Here is a 19,988-nt window from a genome sequence, read left to right as displayed (position 1 = left end):
CGTGGTGATGAAAACATCAAAATAAGAACTGAGGTCAGTACCATAATACCATCTTGATGAGTGGAGATCCTTAGAACTGCTGAAACTCCTTGGCTGGAAAAACCAGCAAGGATTGCCAACTCGGGGATAGACTTTAAGTTCCTCTCTACAATAACTCCCCATGAGGAATTCAAAGATGCGTGGAGAGTAACCTCAATGGGTATATCCCAAATGGCCTCTGAATTCAAGAGGAGTTCACTGTGCTTTGCTGTGGATGTTTCAACCATGATGTCTCCAGAACGGAGCTTCTTAACTGGCTTTGGAGAGCCAGCAAGCCCCTCTAAACCCTTCTGAATAAAAAAGGAGACATTTGACCTAAAGAATTATCAGACAGTGAATGTATGATCAGAAAGTGAGGTATAGGTCCATATTGTGGTGGAGACTGCTGTTCGGAGTCTTCTAGGACTGGTCGTTTACCAATTAGCAGAGTTTTTACACTTTTTTTTATTGGGATTGAAGGGATCCATAATAAAAGAAAAAGATTCTGTGCTCACTGACCCCACCCGCCATGGAGTCCTACGAGGGGATACACTTAAATGTAAAACAAGGACACTGCAGCAATGCCAGGGTTTCGTGAGCACCATACCCAAACACCAGCATCAGACACGATGTCCACAACACCCATTGAGAATGCCTAACACTGGTACTCAATTGACCCTAGCCTGAGTGGACCAGCCGACTGACCCTGGGGTGCCACCCCAAGGCCACCTGTCTACAGGAATTCAAGGCCAAAGTGGTGTGTTGCAGTGCCCCAGACACCACTCAACCACCAGGATCCTCTCCTCCACGTACAGCAAACACATAGGTGGATGTTTAGATCCCAGAGGAGGTAACTGAAAATACAGAACCTTCCCTGGGAGGTCCCCTCATCACGTACAGGAATCCACATCGAGGGGCACATTTAAAGCTAATAACTAGTAAAGCATACTAAGGTATCAGATTCTTCTTATGCTGGTAATATCTTACAACATGATAATGTATCTGTTTATGAGTAAAATCATAATTTCACTGAACAATTACTAGTACCTTGACTTCACTATCATTCTCAAACAGCTCTGAAAAATGAAATAGTGTACTATTCCTGTTGAAACTCTCCTACACCTTACTGTTTCATTATCGAATCAAATAAGTTTTGTCCTGAGGCTTCTCATAGAATACCTTATTAATATTTTGGTGACTATACAGTTCTCCATCATCAAGGTTAATCATAACCATTCAATTCTTTCAAACATCTGTTATACTAAAAAAATCAAACAAGAAAACAGTGTAATGCATAAAACCATGTCCAATTTAAACTTTATTTTCACTCAAAAATAATATCTGTCCTACAGATAGGAGGTCTAGGCAATGACACAATGGTTTAAAACCAGAATTAAAACATAGGGGCCAGGTCAATAACACAGCAATATGAAACCAGTAGACTGTAACTGAACGAGAAAAATTTCTGAAATTTGACTTTGATAACAAATACAGGAAAAGTGATATTCCTAATACCTTATCAAATGAAGTGGTTATTGTAGTAACGTCAGTAATTATATGTATATACAGATACACACATAAATAAGTATAATTTTCATCCACTATAATAAGATATTTGTAGTAATTGATACAACTATTAGAATTTTTAACATTTTAAATTAAATTAACAACTAAATTCTGACTTAACATGAGAAAAGTAAAGTAGTTTTCTAAGTGGGTAATGTCCCTGCCAATTTGAGAAAAGCAAAAGTAAGTTACAAGGATGGGTGCGGCACAATCTACAAAATATTCTGTTTCACTTGGAAAAATTAAATCTAGATGGGTAAAGAGTTACACAGTCTAAAAGTTGACAGCTTTAAGTGATGGTCATCAATCAAATGACTAGATCTTTACAATACCTAACAATGAATTTCTTGTTTTTTGTTTCTTCTTAGTTAGCTTTGTCTCTTCTCTGGCTACCTGCTAGCTATCAATTTTAACTTTCATGTCAGTCATTTTTTCCTTAATATCATTCATTTTGTTTAATATTTCTTTATTTGTTGTTTACTAAAGCTATTTCAAATGCCCTGACACCCGTGGGCTTAGTATGCAGCTTTTGGACAACAAGATCTGACAAAAAAAAGAGCATACCTTGCCTCCATCATCACATTATGGGTATCCTGCTGTGATTAAATTTACAGCTAAGTATTATATTAAAATGAAAAACATTAAGAAACATTTTTTAGTACTTTATAGTACTTGATGGAGTAATTTTGTATTGATGGAAAAAGTTGATAAATGTTGTATAAAATACTGTTATACATACATGGGGTATACAGGGTTCCCATAAATTATGTCCATAAACCATTAAAACACACATAAAAAGCTGTTTATAGTAACTGTACAGAGTATCTTTAACAATTTTTAATTTCATTTTTGAGTCAACTGAGTTCATACCTACTCAATAGAACTTCTGATGGACCTTTCAGTATATTTTAACCCTTTCGCAATGGGAGCCCCTTTAATTGCTTTTCTGTGCAAGTCACTGTGTTACATTCAAAACTTAATTAAACACGTTTAATATCAATGTACGTGAATGAATTTAATATTATAATGTGTATTATGAATCGAAGTTATATTTTATCCAAGTTTTAAGTCCTTTATATCAAAATAAACCTTTAAAAAAGTAGTTAAAGCTTCAGATTTACTGTCACATGACCAACGAGATATGAAAATTCTGTACTTTGACACTCTGTATCTTCCATAATACAATGGCAGTATTGTAGAGGTGTATCTATACAATGAGATGCTAAGATAACCTTTTGACTTTTTCCTTTCAAAGTTCTCTGAATGAATACAGTTGAAACAAGTAATAAATGTTTTCAACCCCTGATAGCTGCCACACCCACCTTCAATAGACTTGTTTGAGCTTTATAGCCTCAATGTATACATTAAACCCACATGTGTATAACCATTAGAAAGAGCTCATTTTACAGTATAATTTAACAATAGTTATTTTGAAATTAGTGCCAAGTTGTTGTCATGAAATACATAAAATTGACTATAGTATGGTTGGCTGTTTGATCAACTATTGCACTTACAGTTCTTTCTCACCTAAATACGTTATAGTTAGAGATACAGCTTAAACTGTGTTTAGGTCTTAATATTATTTTTTTTACTTAATTATATAATAGTTATGTTTTAAAATGCATAATTAAATATACATCATACTTCACATCCATTCTCAAGGCTTACTATATTACATGCTGAATGAAAATATTGCCGAAGGGTTTTACATGTCTCCCAAATAAACTGTAATATGCCTCAAGGGCACCATTGATTTGTGTCAAGATGAATAATATGTCATAAAAGAGAAGAAGAGAAAGTAAAAGATCAAAAATTAACTACATGTGAAAAGAAAAAGACCTAAAATTATTAATATAAGCAAAACAACAACTTTAAAGCCTTTCTACAAAAAATCAAAAGGTATGTGTTTTTTAATTTCCTAATTTTAATGAATTCATTGCACTGTACATTGATGATAATAGCTAGAGTTAGTGATATGGTAAAGAAAACGAAAAATAATATTCAAACACTTACCTTAAAAAAAAACTTTGATATCCTTTTAGGAGGTTCTATGCTATGCAAATGAAATATGAAAACTATAAGAAAAGTATTTTTATACTTAAAATGAAAATCACCTTGCATTCAATTTGTTAACAGTTTGAATGCAAGCAACTAAAACAAAAAACAGCATATTTTTTAGTAAAAAACACATGATTATAAAACCATCATTATTTGTGTACAAGATACTTATGATCTTCAATAAAATTGTACAAGTTTTTGAGAGGATACTGTTACGACAGCGGAAGTCACGTGATGAGTATCTAGAAGGTTCCTGAAGAGGCTAGTACGTTCTAGATGCCCTCTGTTCTTGTATATAAGTGCGCCAGATAAAGCAGTGAAATTAATAGCAGACAGAGAGATATAGAGACAGATAATAAAGTTAAGTGAGCGATAGTGACTGTAAGTAAAATGCGTGAATCGTTGTGAATTATAGCGTGTATTTAAGTTAAAGTGACTGTAGAAATTAAGTGTATTGCAAGGTTGAATTGAGAAAAAATAAACTAGTTTTATTTAAGAAAGTACTTGTATCGCAGAGGTTTCTCAGAAAGAATTTCTACGGAAAATTAACAAACGAACACAGAGACGTAACAAATTAGTGTCAGAAGTGGGATGGAAAAGAAAAAAAATAGAAACGAGAAGTGGCAAATCAAACTACAGCTTAGCAGATTTGATGGCAGCAATACAAGAACAGCAAAAGAAACAAGAAGAATGAAAAAAGAAACAAGAAGAACATAAAAAGAAACAAGAAGAATGAGAAAAGAAAAAAGAGGAGAGATTACAGCAGTTTTTGGAGGAGAAAGAAAAGAAACAAGAAGAGAGACTACAGCAGTGGTTGGAGGAGAAAGAAAATAAACAAGAATGGAGACTACAGCAGTGGTTGGAGGAGAAAGAAAATAACAAGAAGAGAGACAACAGAAGTGGTTAGACGAGAAAGAAAATGAACAAGAAGGGAGACTACAGCAGTGGTTGGAGGAGAAAGAAAATAACAAGAAGAGAGACAACAGCAGTGATTAGATGAGAAAGAAAATGAACAAGAAAAGAGACTACAGCAGTGGATGGAGGAGAAAGAAAATAAAGAAGAAGAAAGTCTCCAATAATTGAGAGAAAGCCATAATACACAAATAGAAAACATTAGTAAATTTCAAAGCGAATTAAATACATTAAAGGATCATTTACTGTCTTTTACACAAGGAGGATACATTACCATTGACTTAATCAGCCCCAGACAACGGAAAGCCCCTTCCAGACCCCGCAGCTAAACCCTAATGCAGACATCTTCAGTCCTGTCAGAAGTCACATCCCAGATATGAATGTCAGCAAGAGGAGTGATCTAGTATGAAGGAAGCCACAGGAATTCAATGGGAAGGCACCGTGGGAAGCATATAGAGCACAATTTTAGCTCCTGGCAGAGATGAATGGATGGACAGAGGAGTAGAAAGCAGTATATCTGACAACGAGCTTGAAGGGACAACCACTGGTAATACTTGGACAATTGTCAACAGATGACAAGCACAACTATAGAGCACTGATAGCTGCTCTAGAACTCAGGTATGGAACCCAAAATCAGTCTGAAGTCTACAGGACTAGGTTTAGGACAAGAGTCTAAAGGGTAGAGCCTGCAAGAGCTGGCACAGGATTTGGAAAATATGGCACACAAGGCCTACCCAACTGCGCCACCCGATGTCCTCAAGATGTTGTTGAGGGATCAGTTTGTAGATGCCTTGGACAGTCCACAACTGAAGATACAAGTAAAGCAAACACACCACTCTACTATGCAGGGTGCAATGGCCAGAGCTCTTGAATTCGAATCCTATATTAAGTCCAGCACAGAGGTACCAAGGTTGGTACAGTCATCAGGATTCAAGGCCAGCTTTCAGAGAGGTTTGAGGGACTTTGCTGGCACTGTAACAAACCTGGGCACAAGAAAGCTCAATGCTGGAATCTTCAACACAGGGAAGATGCCACAGCAGAAAAGGCTGCTACCCAGAAAGGTTGATGGAACTGTGGAGAGCAAGAACATATGAGGAGCAAGTGTAAGAGGAATACTACTAATAAGTCAGCTTCAGGAAACCAGCAGTGGTTGGTGCTGAGGGATGCCCACCAACCCCCATCGTGAAAGTCCCAACAGCTAAGTGTAAAATGGCAAGCACACATAGTGTCTACGTGACAGGAAAGCTGGACGGCCAAAGATGCAACTTTGTCATAGATTCTGCATCCCAGCATCCATATGACATAGTGGATCATCTCTCAGACGTGACTTTCTGAATAAAATGTTGTTGGCGAGGCAAGCCAACAGGCTTTGGCATTATCACGGTCCAGGACATTTCAGTCAGAACGAAGTGAACAATGAAACAGATGATGCTGCGGAAGACGTGTCACCTGAAAAAGCCACTGTCGAAAAAGAAACTCTACCCGGTTTTGAGAAGGGAAACATTGAAGCCCTTAATGAAGTTACTACCACTGATGTGACTATTACCGATAATAGGACATTTCTTGATGGAGGAGATGAACCTCACGTGAAGCTGAAGCCAACGAGATGGAGACCACTACGGAAGAAGATACGTCCCATAAAATTAAGAGACTTTGTTGAATTTTAATTTTGTGTTTGTAAATTATGTTCCTCTCACCCTAGTTACTAATGGAATTAGGTCATTCCACAAGAACATTATATGCATATTATATAGAAGGTGATCTTTCCACTGGCAAGTTAGGTGATGCCCCAAAGATACAACATCTCTTGTTTTATAGTGAGAGTGACCATCAGTCACATGGGTAGTGCCTGTGCCCAAGAAAAATGGCATTGTCGTTTTTTGTATATGATATCATGTTTTCTCAGTCTAGATTCAAAATTTAACAGAAGAGATTAGATTAATATTCAAGAAATATCATTGATTTGACTAAGATTTAATGTAAAGATTGATTTGCTAGCTCTCCTGTAAAGGTGCCCAAAAGATACACTTGTTTTAACCTTGATTGTTGAAAATACAAATTATTTCACTGTGTTTAACTTGTATCCAGTCTTTTTCTTAACTTCAGACTTAGTCAATGTTAGAGAATTTAGACTGCTCCATAAAACATTTTCTGTTGAAATCTCCTGTTATTCTGTGGCTCCTACCCAATTACTTTAAGGGAAATCAGAGAATATGAGAATACCATCATGATAACAAGAGTTTTAGCTGTAAAAGAGTAAATTAAACTTGCCACAAAGAAATGAAAAAAAAATTGTTTTACTTTTTACTATTACTTATGAAAGAAAGACACCTAATTTAAAAATAACAGTGAAGTGAAGCCTGAAAGGGAACTTTAACACAAATACTAATTTTTGCCAACCAAAGATAAAAAATTCACTCATGACACAGATGCAGTGGGTTTTCAACATTAACTTTTAGGCTACTCAATTTATATACAAGATGGACAAAAACTTTTAAGTAAGACACTTAAAAGTCATAATTATACATATATATATATATATATATATATATATAATTTTCAATTACACTTTCAAATGAAATGAAATTAATTAGTGCTTCCATATCTTTGTATCTGGCTAAACTTCAAACTGTCCCCTACTGAATACCTCCACAATGTATTGCACAAAGTATCTTTCACATCTTAATCTTAACTCCATTTTTAAGTTAAACTTTTAATGAATAACCAGTGCTTTTTTAATCTGGTTTCTATTTAAGTATAATGATAAAACAACTATATAACATGCAAGATCTTAAGCAAATTTTGAAAAAATGAATTAAAATTACTAAAAGTTGGAAGTACTTGAAAGAAGAAAGCTTAAAGAACATTGTATTCAGCAAAGTTGAGTACCTGGATCTTGCAGCTGTTCCAAAGATGCCCAGAGCCAGCCTAACTCTTGAATTGACATTACTAGGCAAGGCATCAGACACATGGGATCTTGCCAAATCCATCAACAGACTGGCTCTTATATCTCCTAAGGCTGGGTAGACCTCAGTGGCCACTCCTTAACCTATCCAGGCCAGGCTGCCAAAAAGTGGATCAGCTTCATGTCACTACTCTACAGCTGACACCAGGACAGATGAAGAAGAGCACAAGTGGGGCATCAGTAACAGCCCAGTGTATCTAGTTATAGGATGTGCCACTATAACACATCACCAAATGCTGGACCATTAGATCCCTATACCAAAAAATACCTTTCCGTATCTTAAGTCTTTCTGAGGATCGATCAAGAAATAAGACAGGTCTTATCAAGCTGGAACCAGAAGTTCAACATCCAGTGACTGTTACACCATTGTAAACAAAGAAAAAATACTGAATCAAAAAGTAGTAAAGAAAGATCATTATGGAATTTTCTGTCAATTAAAATCTATTTAAAGAACATTTCTTTTCATTCACTGCTTTAACACTTTAATCCTTTCAATAGTTTTCAGGCTGGTTCCCAAAAAAGATCAATTATCCACCAAAAAAATAAAATCATGGATTTGACCATTTTTATTACATTTGCAACATCGAAATATATTGTATTTTCTTTATCTAACATTAATTCTTCTTAAAAACCAGGATGGACAGTGAAATTTATTTGAATTAAATACAAAAATAAGGAAGATAAGATGAAAAGTGTTCTTCAATAAATGATAAAAATTATAGGCATAACTAAGTCAATAAGAGGTCAAAATCATTATAAAATATAAAGATTTTAATATACATAAAAATATCGAATATATAAAGAAAGTGTCTTTATATACATGTTAAATGTGTTACTGCGAGTATTGGAATGAAAAATACAAGTTTGTATTTTTACAAGGTTTTTATTTTTATAGCTAATTTTTCAGTGTATATTATGGTAATTAAATACAAAATACTATGCAAATTGTAAAATACATGTAATTAAGTTTCATGGCATAGCATGTAGATGGCAACATGCACACAAATATGGCAGTCATTTCAAGGATGAACGTCGAAGCAGAGGGAAACTTTTTTTGGTAGCCATGGGGTAAATCCTAATTTCACAGTCATTAGATATAAATATTTGTTCAGATATATCTGAATGTCACAACAAACGGGTTAACTTATTTGCTCGATCAGGCAAGTAAATATGATATTTTATTTATCCAAATAGAGATTTGACTTGCCCAGGCAATCAGACAACCGTTAATGTCAAGTTCTAATATGTGTAGCTTTTATAAAAAATTACAACTGTCAGTTTATTGAAAATAATTCTAAAATACAACTTCAAATCACAGACTACTGCTACTACAGTTTATTCATTTTTATTGTTACCAAGCTCTCTTACAGAAAATAATTTCAAAAAGTAAAAGGTTGAATAATCAAAAAGTTGAATGACTGAAAAAGAACAGAAGGTATTGCTGGAACATTTATTGATTGTCCAGATAAAGTTATAAATACCTTATCTCAATATAAACTTATGGAAACAGAAAACAAAGTACTATCTAAATGATTGAAATTTTCAATACCACCAGAAAAAATTAGATTATAAATTTTTTTCTTTTTAAAAATTGTAAGGAAGCTAAAGGATAATCCTATTTATAGAAAAAGTTGAAGAAACTTTAATAGCATTGTTTTTACTTGTTACTGAGCATAAAGCTACACAACAGGCTATCTGCATTTTGAAACCAGATATTCAGTGTTATAAGCCCTCAGATTTCCCATTTATCTGATGAAATTAAATTTATAAAAATGAATTCTGATTTTAAAAAGAAAACGAGAAAGAGAGAAGTCAATTACAAAAATATTTGTTAAAATTAAAGAAAGATAATGCCATTAGTAATAAAGTATACAAAGATTTAGACTGGAGATCCTCACTGTGATATTTTGTATGTTTACCAAAATGTTTTAAAAATAAATGTCCTATTAGGCCAATATTTTCAAATATAGACACCTATAACCAGAAACTAGCATGTTTTTTTAATTATTTTTTCAAAACATTTGAAATTAATGGATATATATAGTAAAGAATAGTTTGAGATTTCTTCCAGAGAGCAATTCAACCAGGTGGCTAATGACATAGAGAGATGATCAATCTTGCGAGATGTGACACACACAAGATTCCTCGTCTGTAACGATAATCCATTAGAGGTCATGTGAATCAATTTGAGAAGTCACCTCATTAAGGTAATAGGAGATAAGGTACAGGAAATAGAAGGATCCAAAAAATTAACAATTGATTCCTAGTACCTTGAAATGAGTTAGTACGAGCCAAATGACACTTGAGGGCCCTGACAGGACACAACAAACAATAAGTATCGAAGCGGTCATAAAGGTGAGAAATGGATGGGTAAGAAGGATCTTTTCTCTTCCCTGGTTGCCAGAGTCTTGGGAAGAAAAGACCTATTGGGGTAAAGCAAGACAAATGTGGAATGATAAAAAGTCCAATCCACATGGATTGCAAAGACAGTGTCCACAAGCTAACAACAACAAAAATTACAATTCAAGAGAAGAGTGAAACAAAGAAAACAAAGTTAAGGGCTCAAATGGAGGATAGGACAATGCGTGTAAAGCAATTCGGTAATTGAAAAGGACATTTGGACTGAAGAACACAAAAGGATTCGAGTAGATGTGATAATACTGGGGGTTCAAAAACCTTTCGATATTGGAAATACCGAAAAATAGTGGATAAGGACGCCTTATATAAAGCCACCATAGACGAAGCAAACATCTGGATGGAGAATGTCTGATCGAGGTTGTCTCAACAGAGACTGCCAAAGTGGAAGAGGTAAAGGTGGACATTTCTGCAAATACCGAAGAAGTGGAAACCACATTTGAGCTGGTCCATATGGTGCAACCAAGTGAAATTGACAGGGAGTGGAATGAACCATAGTCAAAACCCTGGGGCAATAGCCAAATTGGGAGAAAGGCATATAGATGTAAACCTATCCAGTCTTGACTGAATGTATCTAATACCAACACTTGAAAATGAGGTATAAGAGACCAAACAACTGCAGTCAAGAATTCCAATGAGTCGCAAAAGCATAGCTCATTGGAGACTCGAACTGAGAACAAATCCACCAAAAACCAAGTGATGTAGCATCCATTTCGTCAGAAGAATCTGGTTGGGTCAAGACAAGTGATCTGCAAGTACATAAATCACTCCTGGAACATGACAAGATAAAAGACTGATACGAAGGGAATGAGCCCAGTAGAGAAGATCCAACATATGAAAACAATGGTCTTGAGAATCATAAACCAATGTATACAAGATTGTATAGTCAAGATGACAGTTTTACACCTATTTAATATAATGATAATTTGATAAATATCTATTTTATAGAGTTTATCATATTGCCAGTAACTATCATTATTGTCATAAAGAAATGTAAAAAGTGTGTTGTTGAAAAATACTTTTAATCTATCATTACTTGACAACAGTTTAAAGCATTCTCTAATGAAATATACACCCCTTGTAAAGTGAGTTACGATGTGCTCGAACTGTAATCTTATGTCAGTCTTCCATTTATAGGTAAAGAAAGTTGTGTGTTGAGAAATACAAAATATCTAGAAATCAAATTATCCACAAATTTCAATGTGTATAGCCTTAAAATCAGTACTGAAAATTGAGAAATTTTTAAGCCAAAGGACAAAATTAGTAAACTTCAACACTCTTGTTGATCAATATATTTGTTTTCAATATAGATGAGATTACGTGGGATCAAACATGAATAACTTAGAGCAGCATATAAAAGAGCACCTGAAGCCTAGTGCTGGTAATCCTACAAATATCTACAAACACCTAGACCAGGAATGTGACAAAGTGTTACTGAAAAGAACTCTGACATAATGTGTAGTTCCAACAATGAACAACATTCGAAAACCGAAGAGACTCTGGTGATCAAGAAACTAAAATCAATACTTTGCACAGACACATAATACATTTTATGATTTCACTTAAAGTAGTAGGTGTACTTAACTTGAACTGTGTGACTTTGTCATTCACCACAGTTTACATATAATAATGTCTGTCAACTTTAATATCTGCCTCAATTTTATGTATGATTTTTATGTAGAATCATATTCTATTAGATTAACAGACGTAACCAAAATGATTATTTCATTATCTTAATGTCAATTTTTCACCAAAAATAATTATCGGGTATTATATTTTACTTTAAAACAATAACAAACGATTTATGCCAGTGGTTAACAAAATTTTCAAAAGTGGTGACTAGCACAATTGTATAACTTTTGTGGAGTATTAACATTTTTGATACCCAAAGAACCTGAATGACCCACAACAAAGGTGTTTTTTGAAAACTTAAAGTAAAGGGATTAGTAAAACAAAAGCAAATCACATGCTATAACTTAATCAAATTTACCAACTTTGCAAAATTAATTCATTCATTTTTATGGACTGATAAAATTTTAATTGTATAGAAAGTGACTGGGAAAACTTATTTAGACTACAGCCTATATATGTGTTAAATAAATGAAAGAGTAAACTTATTTTTTTAAATGTAAAACCCCCTTTTTTTCCTTCATTGTGCTACCTCAGCCCTGAACCAGCCTACAAAAATGTTGTGTTGTGCTTTCTAAGCACTCTTACACAGTGAAAAAAATAATTATGTGGTGGGAGGCATGTAATTAGAATATGGATAAGTGTGTATTGCTTTTATTTTCAGTCTCCAGCAGAACAACTGTCACTTTAGAAGAAACTGATCTTTATGTTTTAACTAGAACTAGTCAACTCTTACCTTATCCCAGTAAGGTTGTAGATCAAGCTCACTGAATAAAACTGGGTCATAAAAATGTTTCTTGAACAACCTAGAGAGAAAATAAACAAAGCAATAAATTGTATTTTTAATGCAGAGCTACTTCAGAGAATTAAAGTTCACTACTAACCTAATATTTTACTCTACTACAATAATAACGGATGATGCCTAGTTTATATTATTGAAATAACCTCTACACCACATTTTCTGGAATTTCAACATATAGAAATATTTATAAATTTTGTAGCATTAAATTATGCAACTGCTCTTCAATTAATATATGTAATAATTAATATAAGATTAATATATGTAGCCAACAGACAACTTGTGGCACTAAAACCAGCACAATCATATTTATACAAAATAAAATAAACTAGCAAACATGGAATTTCCCATTTTCTGATAGCTGAAATACTAATCAGCAGAATTAAGAGCAATAGTGTAACCCAAATGATTAAACATTTTGCATTATATACATGTAATTTAGTCACTGTTGAAAAAAAACTAATATTCAGAGATTCAGAAGATCAGTATAGGTCCCTCTGAACATTTTACTACATGACAAAACTGTTCGTTGGTAGATAGAAATGCAGTGACCTAACATAACCATTCAAGAATGAGAGTACCACAAAACTGTGGTAAGAAAAAGCCTCAGTGCAAGTATGTTTAAGTAAAAGCCAGAGAAAATTTCTTGTAAATAAAACAAGTCTAAGACCTTAGCTTCTACAGATAATTTCTTGCAAATAAAACAAGTCTAAGACCTGACCTTCTACAGATAATTTTCAATATGTTTTTAGTCCACATCATTATTTAACAGTTACTTCAAGTAATGGCTATATTTCCACATTTCATAAACACACTGATAAACATAAACTTTCCTTTCTCTAGGTCACATCCATACCAGTGAAAAAAATTACTCTTATCAGTCAGACCCTCAAACTTCATTCTAAATGAAACAATAATGATGACATCTTATAGAATGTGATAAACTACATGATGTATTCCATAATCATGGATCATATTAACTTCTCTTTGATCAAATAACTATAAATCAATTTATCATATTCAAACACACACACAGAATGAAAAACCTTGATAGGACTTTTGCCACCACACATACTGTACTTTTCAAGTATTGACATGCATTTCTTTTTGCTTTTCATCTCAAAATAATCCCCTCACATAAGATATGTATTTTACATTAATGTCTACAATAGTTAATCCTAGAAATGCTAAAACTATAAAACTTAAATGCCAAATAAACTCTCAATTTTTTAATGCTATTTGCTTGATTTTTCTAACTGCAGAGGCTTTTATATATACATGAAATTGCATGCACTGTAAAAATTGGAATTACAAAGTACTTGTCCAAGATTAATCATGACATCAAACTATATCTGTATTAATTATAACAATCATAGTTTGACATCTAAAATTTTTGGGTTACTTTTCATCATGTAAATCTACATAAAAAAGCTTTCATCACAGCATTTTTAGATTTTTTAAAAAAGCCACCAGATCATAAATTACCAAGCTAATGTTCTTTCCCAACTTCACACCCTATTCATCATTCATTATTGTATATTCATTTGGTGGTTAAGTGTCCTAGTAATATGTATTTTTGCTAATTAACAGCACATTCTTCCCATTTTTCTAAGAAAGGTCAAAAAACTGAAAAGTTGATGTTTAATTTCCTTTTCTTTTTTTCCAATGTCATAATTATTTGACATATACATTTTGGATTAGTTTTGTTTATTTTTATGTTTTTTTATTTACTGACAAAGCATTTTCAAGTTTTAAAACTCTGCAAATCATTTGATAGTTGCAGTACCATTTTTAGTTTTTGTAATGTTTTTGGTAAAAAAAAAGTTATCTCAACTCCTTAAGACATTTTTACATCATTTTAATAAAACTACCATACTTAGACTCAAACAGTATAAAATGATTGAAATCCAATGAGAAGATTGTACTTTTCACAACTACAAACACAAATGCTGATTCCAAAATTCAAAGAATCACCAAAATGTTTAACCATAGCAAAATTCATAGTGATATGTTATAAACGTTTAGATTGCACTTCCAGCCCAACTCCAGAAATGGCAGTGTACTAATTCTAATAAAGTGACTTTGGCTATCTAGAATGTATCTAAAAGTAATAATTAATTAAATCCATCAATTAAAGAATATGTTTTGAAACTTATGTAACAAATGTAAATAGTTAGTTTACAGATTCTACTGAATACATTGCCAAAAGACTAAGTCCTTCTCCACTTTGAACGAACAGCATACAAAAAATATAAAAAGCATAGTTAACATGTTTTTCATTAATTCACACTTTAATGTTTATTTTATACTCAATATGTTGAGTAGTTTAACCACTATCCAAGATGACAAATCTTTTAATTCATTCCCACATGCAAGATGCACAAAACTACAACTAATTAGAAACATTGTAAACTACATCTAAAATAATGACTGTTTTCAATTACATGTAGATTTATTCTTCAGTCCACTAAATGAAAAAATATAAAAGTAAACTCTGACCATACCCCTGACCAAGAACTAATTATTGCATTTCCTTATCAGCTCTTACAAAAAAAAAAGTCATACATCTAAGACCAGTTGTAATAGCTCTTGGAAAGCTTAAAAAACATAATGATTTTCCATTTCTAAAGAAAATGATAAATAATAATTATTATACCACTTGATAATCTGACTAATATTTGGATGTTGCCTCTTAGTCATCCTAATTACATCAAATACATTTTAGGTATGTTTCTAATGTTTTACAACTATACAGCAATTAATTCATGTTTACTGGTTATGATTAGAAACAGTTGTATATGTAATCATCTTTGACATTACAGTGGTGATGGAGAATAGTGGAGCAATTTAGGTAGGTTGAGTGTAATTTTATTTTTTCTTGTTTTTCCAAGTATTTGGTTATTTTTACCTAAATTCATATTTTTTATAATTATATAATTTTTTGCTTCAAAGTACTAGTTGAATGACCCAAGTTTGACTATATGAATGCTTTTTTTGGTTTTAATAAGACTAAAAACAGGAAAATTAATTTCAAGTAACTGAATTCTAAGAGCATACTGGTGTGTGTGTGTTGATTTTAGAACATTAGTTTTGGAATGACAATGTTATTCACAGATGTAACACAGATAAAAGCTTAAAGGTTTGATGTAGAAAGTTCAAACACTAAAAATATTTAAAATACATAAAAAACAAATAAAATGGTGAACAGAAGTCCATTTCTTCTAAAATATATTCAAACATGCAATTATTACAACAAAATCATGATTCTTAACTAGTCTTAAATTTTAAAGGACCTGTTTCCATCTCAGTTTTACAGTAAAGTTGAGGATTAACCTTTCTGGATTTTCAAATTACTCTTTTAGTTTTATCAGTTACATGACAAGCAACTTCTTGTTTTCAATCATAAAAAATATGACCACAAATTCTATATCAACAACTTATAGCTAAAATCCAAGGTTTCAGAACATACCTTTCTGAAGGGCTAGATGTCTAACCTTTCAGAAAAGACTGAAGCCAAAATGTTGAATACTAGTTAATTTAGATTCTGTTCTGAAACTTGCAGTTGCCTTTTTTATGATGATTTCCATCCTCAAATCTATCTTAATTTAGGTCAACCTTTGGCTTTGTCTACATACTCTCAAAAATACAAAACACAACATAAATTATTTTCTTTATCAAAGCATATTGACTTTTTCAGCATCAAACTAATTTTTGTAGATAGTCCCTTTCTTTGTTATCTCACCATGCTGGACATTGGACTTTAAAAATGATATGACATAATTCTTTTTTGTATCATTTCCAGCTAACTTCAGCTTTTCACCAGGAAATTTGTGGAATGTTAATTATAAATTACATATGACTGTATGACATGCTCTACTCAGGCTCATCTCTTTCAGGGCTACTACAGGGAAAGCCTATGAAACCTTCTGCTCTTATCCAAATATGAGAACATAGACTGCAACCTATTGTTTGGTAAATTGGATTCTAGTAGTTAATTAGCAGGAGAGCAGATCTTGGTTTCACATATTTTATTTGTCAATCACACAGAGGACTATTTGAAATAATTCTCGCAAAGGATGAAGTTATGTTCATTCATCTGATTTGCATTATTCCAATTATATTCATTTTATCAAGCATTACTGGCTCACAATTCATTCCATTATCAAATATAGTGCAATGGATATCTCATTTCCCAAGAAAAACTGCAATTTATTTCCATCATTTTACTGAGGTGACACAACTAGTACATAAACATTTTTCTTTTAAATCTAACATAATCAAAATTTCAAACTTGAGTTATAAAGCACAAACTCAAAAGCTTAAGGATATGATTAACCAAGCTCTAGTAATAATCACTGATAGCTCATGGACCTGGGGGGTTGAAAATTACCAACCCTGGGGCCCAAGGTTGTATCAGGTTGTATCATTTTGTAGGTATTCATGTAGGGATTTTATTTTTATATGATAGCAATGTCAACTGAGTAGCTTAAGAGAGTTATGCAGGGTAAAATGTTTGAAGCCTCTCAATTTCATATATTTCTTTATTTGGGCAGTGGATCATGTTCACTTTTCACCTATTTAGTATGCATATTAGTATGATTATAACAGTTTTGTCTCTTTATTTCCATGCAGTAAATTCCTTGCTACACCATGTCATTAAACCATACAGAATATGTAGTATTAATACTTGCATTCATGACCTAGGTATATGCTTCTCACAGATTTTTAAGCATACTTAAAACACTGATTATAAATAAAAAGCTGTATAGTAAGTGAAGAATTTGATTTGTATAAAGAGTAACTGATATTTATGCATATAATTGTACAATGCTTATGACATAAGACAATGAGCCACAATTTCTTTGCATTCATGTAAGTGAAAGTGATTTTATACTATTCAAAGAATAGAATGTTTGACCACTTTTACATGAATTTTGGTTAAGAACAGTTTTTTATGGTACTGCTCCATGATATTTTATGTACAAGTATATAGAAGAGGACAAGAAGCACCCTGTTGGTCGTTCCAACGTATCATACATCATAATACTGTAGAAAACAGCTGCAAAAAGCTAATCACTCTTACAAACATAGACTCATGGTCTACATTACTTAGAACAGCTGAAATTAGGCAGTTTTCACCCCTACAAGAAATTACAAGGAATCTTAAAGATGGCAAAGTTCTATCAATTCACTACCATGGACAGTGTACAAGTATTTTTACTATGAAAAATGACTTAGATGCTATTGTCAATAGAGCAAGAGACTGTATCAATTGAAGAACCACCAACAAAGAGAAAAAGTTTAAGGGGTAAAAATGCACCATCAAGAGTTTATGATTCCAAATGCATATTTAGCTCAAAAGTCAGTAAATATTTGAAAGGGAAGAGAACAAAAGAAGATCTTACACAATGTGTTTGTCCAAGAACAGATGAAAAAATCAGGAATATGGAAGAAAGAAATGGTGATAGAAAAATACTTACTTGGACAAGTCGTGAACTAGTTTTAGCTGAAACAGAGTACCACAAATCACGCTATAAAACCTATACAAGATCAGAAGAATGTTCAACTTTAGTGCCTGATGACACACCTAATGAACATGATGGATGCAATGGCTCATATGCAGCAGCTGAAAATGATGCTTATGATAAACTGTACAGTTACATAAAAATGACTTGTTACCAATTTTGCATGTGGCAAAGTTAATGCACTTACTGACAAGATGTTATCATGGTTGCAATCATGTTATCATGGTTGCAGGCATCACTGAAATCAAACATTCCATAACGACACACGTTCATAAAAATATAGAAGCTCAGTCTGGTGATCTGCTGCAATTTACTCAGACAGAAGCATACAAATTGCTAGTTTTTCCATCTAATTTATCCACTGAAGACCTGGTTAGAGAAAATCTAATTGCATGTATCATTCATGGAATGGCTCTTGTCAACATGATACAGGGGAAAAATAAAACCTTTCAGGAAATCTCTGATTCTATCAATTGTTCTTAAAAGAACTGATGTGTTATTTAATGTGCATAGATATTTCAATAAAGAACACAGAAAGAGTAGCTAGAACTCTGGGTGAAGAATTACTCACAAACAAGCATACATTAATTGGAACAAAGGTAGTGTAATGGAAGAGCCTTTTGAAGAATTCGTATTAGATAAGTCTTATTTCTTACATCATTTCTAACTAAAAGGAGAACAGATGCAGAATTAAACTTCCTGAAAATAATACGATTCTTTATGTTCATGACTATTATTATGCGAGTATAAAGAATATCTTTGCATTTATGTTTATTATTTAAAAAAGGTAAGTGTATTTAGTCTTTTGCTCACAATTTTCATGACATTTACATATTCTCTGCTCAAGAAAACTTCAAGATATACACATTAGAAACACTGATAGATTGATTTTAGTTTGAATGACAATTTACTCATCACAAAATTCCATCCATCTATCACTGAGGTAAAAAATTATCAAATTCAAATGAAGTTACCAGTTTTCAAATAGACACAAATATTAAACATGATTTTATCACTTACTTTGAATACATGGATCATTGTGAAATACTAGTTGACTCTCAATATTATACAAGTATATTGAACAAACTCGGCCATTTCAGAGGGTTATCCCACTAGCTCTAAAAGTTTGTAATGTCTACTTGCTACACATTCGTTCAAGGTCACTCACTTTGAGAAAGTTTACATATGAACTGACCATTAGTTGATACATTAGAGATGGTTAACACTGAACTCTAGTTGGCATACAGTGAAGTTGTTATTTAGAGGAAACAAACACATTTCTGCCATGAATGTTTTGGAATACAAACAATGATTATCCATGTTTGCTAGTTCAGTGTATTTTACCTTGGAGGATACCTCAAATATTTTACTGAGTTATGCTGTTCATATCTGAGTGTTTTACTGAGAAAGGGAACAACCCAAACACAATGTTAACTTAACTTCACCAGTGGTTATGCTTGTTCATGTGTCATGTTTTACGCATCACTATACTGTGACAGTGCAAGGTTTAGCCTTACATCACTGTCTCTTTCTTTATTTTGTAACTGAATAGTTCACTGGGTGTTTGATTACTTTTGAAAATACTGCTATAAAAGTAGTAAATGTAAGCAATATGGTGTGTTACATGCTGATCTTGATTTCAAGTGGATTTGGAAGGTTTTATATATAGTTCACGAGGTCAGTGTAGCTGGTATATCTATGGCCCTGGACTATAGTGTATGCGATTTACAACTTGGAGAACAGTGATGTCGCTCCATAACCTTTTGTTTGATTCCAACATTTTAGAGTGTTCATAGAAAAACAATGTACTGTCAAAACGGCCAATAATTACCAGAACGACACATCAACCAACATGTGAGGCTTTGGTATTTAGTTATTCATGTTAAAACAAACACTGACAATACTGACTTTAGTTCTAACAAATATTGCATCAACCAACATGTGAGGCTTTGGTATTTAGTTATTCATGTTAAAACAAACACTGACAATACTGACTTTAGTTCTAACAAATATTGCAGTTAATATTTATTGTCTTACTCTTTACAGACTTCTATGATTTTAATATATTGAAATTGCAGGCCTATTACATTTTCAAGTAATG

The 19,988-nt window shown here is 32.8% G+C and overlaps 1 protein-coding gene across 1 annotated transcript in view; it reads right to left on the bottom strand.

Annotated features, from left to right (window-relative positions):
- The window catches only part of LOC106478620 (F-box/LRR-repeat protein 4-like), a 142,110-nt gene that overhangs the window by 75,421 nt on the left and 46,701 nt on the right, over positions 1–19,988 (bottom strand). Inside the window, 1 exon segment of the mRNA XM_022382246.1 lies at positions 12,300–12,369. Coding sequence (XP_022237954.1) covers positions 12,300–12,369 — 70 coding nt within the window.

The sequence above is a fragment of the Limulus polyphemus genome, unplaced genomic scaffold (assembly GCF_000517525.1).
Source record: "Limulus polyphemus unplaced genomic scaffold, Limulus_polyphemus-2.1.2 Scaffold233, whole genome shotgun sequence".
In the NCBI taxonomy this organism is placed as follows: Eukaryota; Metazoa; Arthropoda; class Merostomata; order Xiphosura; family Limulidae; genus Limulus; species Limulus polyphemus.
The sequence above is the reverse complement of the archived record's forward strand: the minus strand, read 5'-3'. Positions and strand labels throughout refer to the sequence as shown.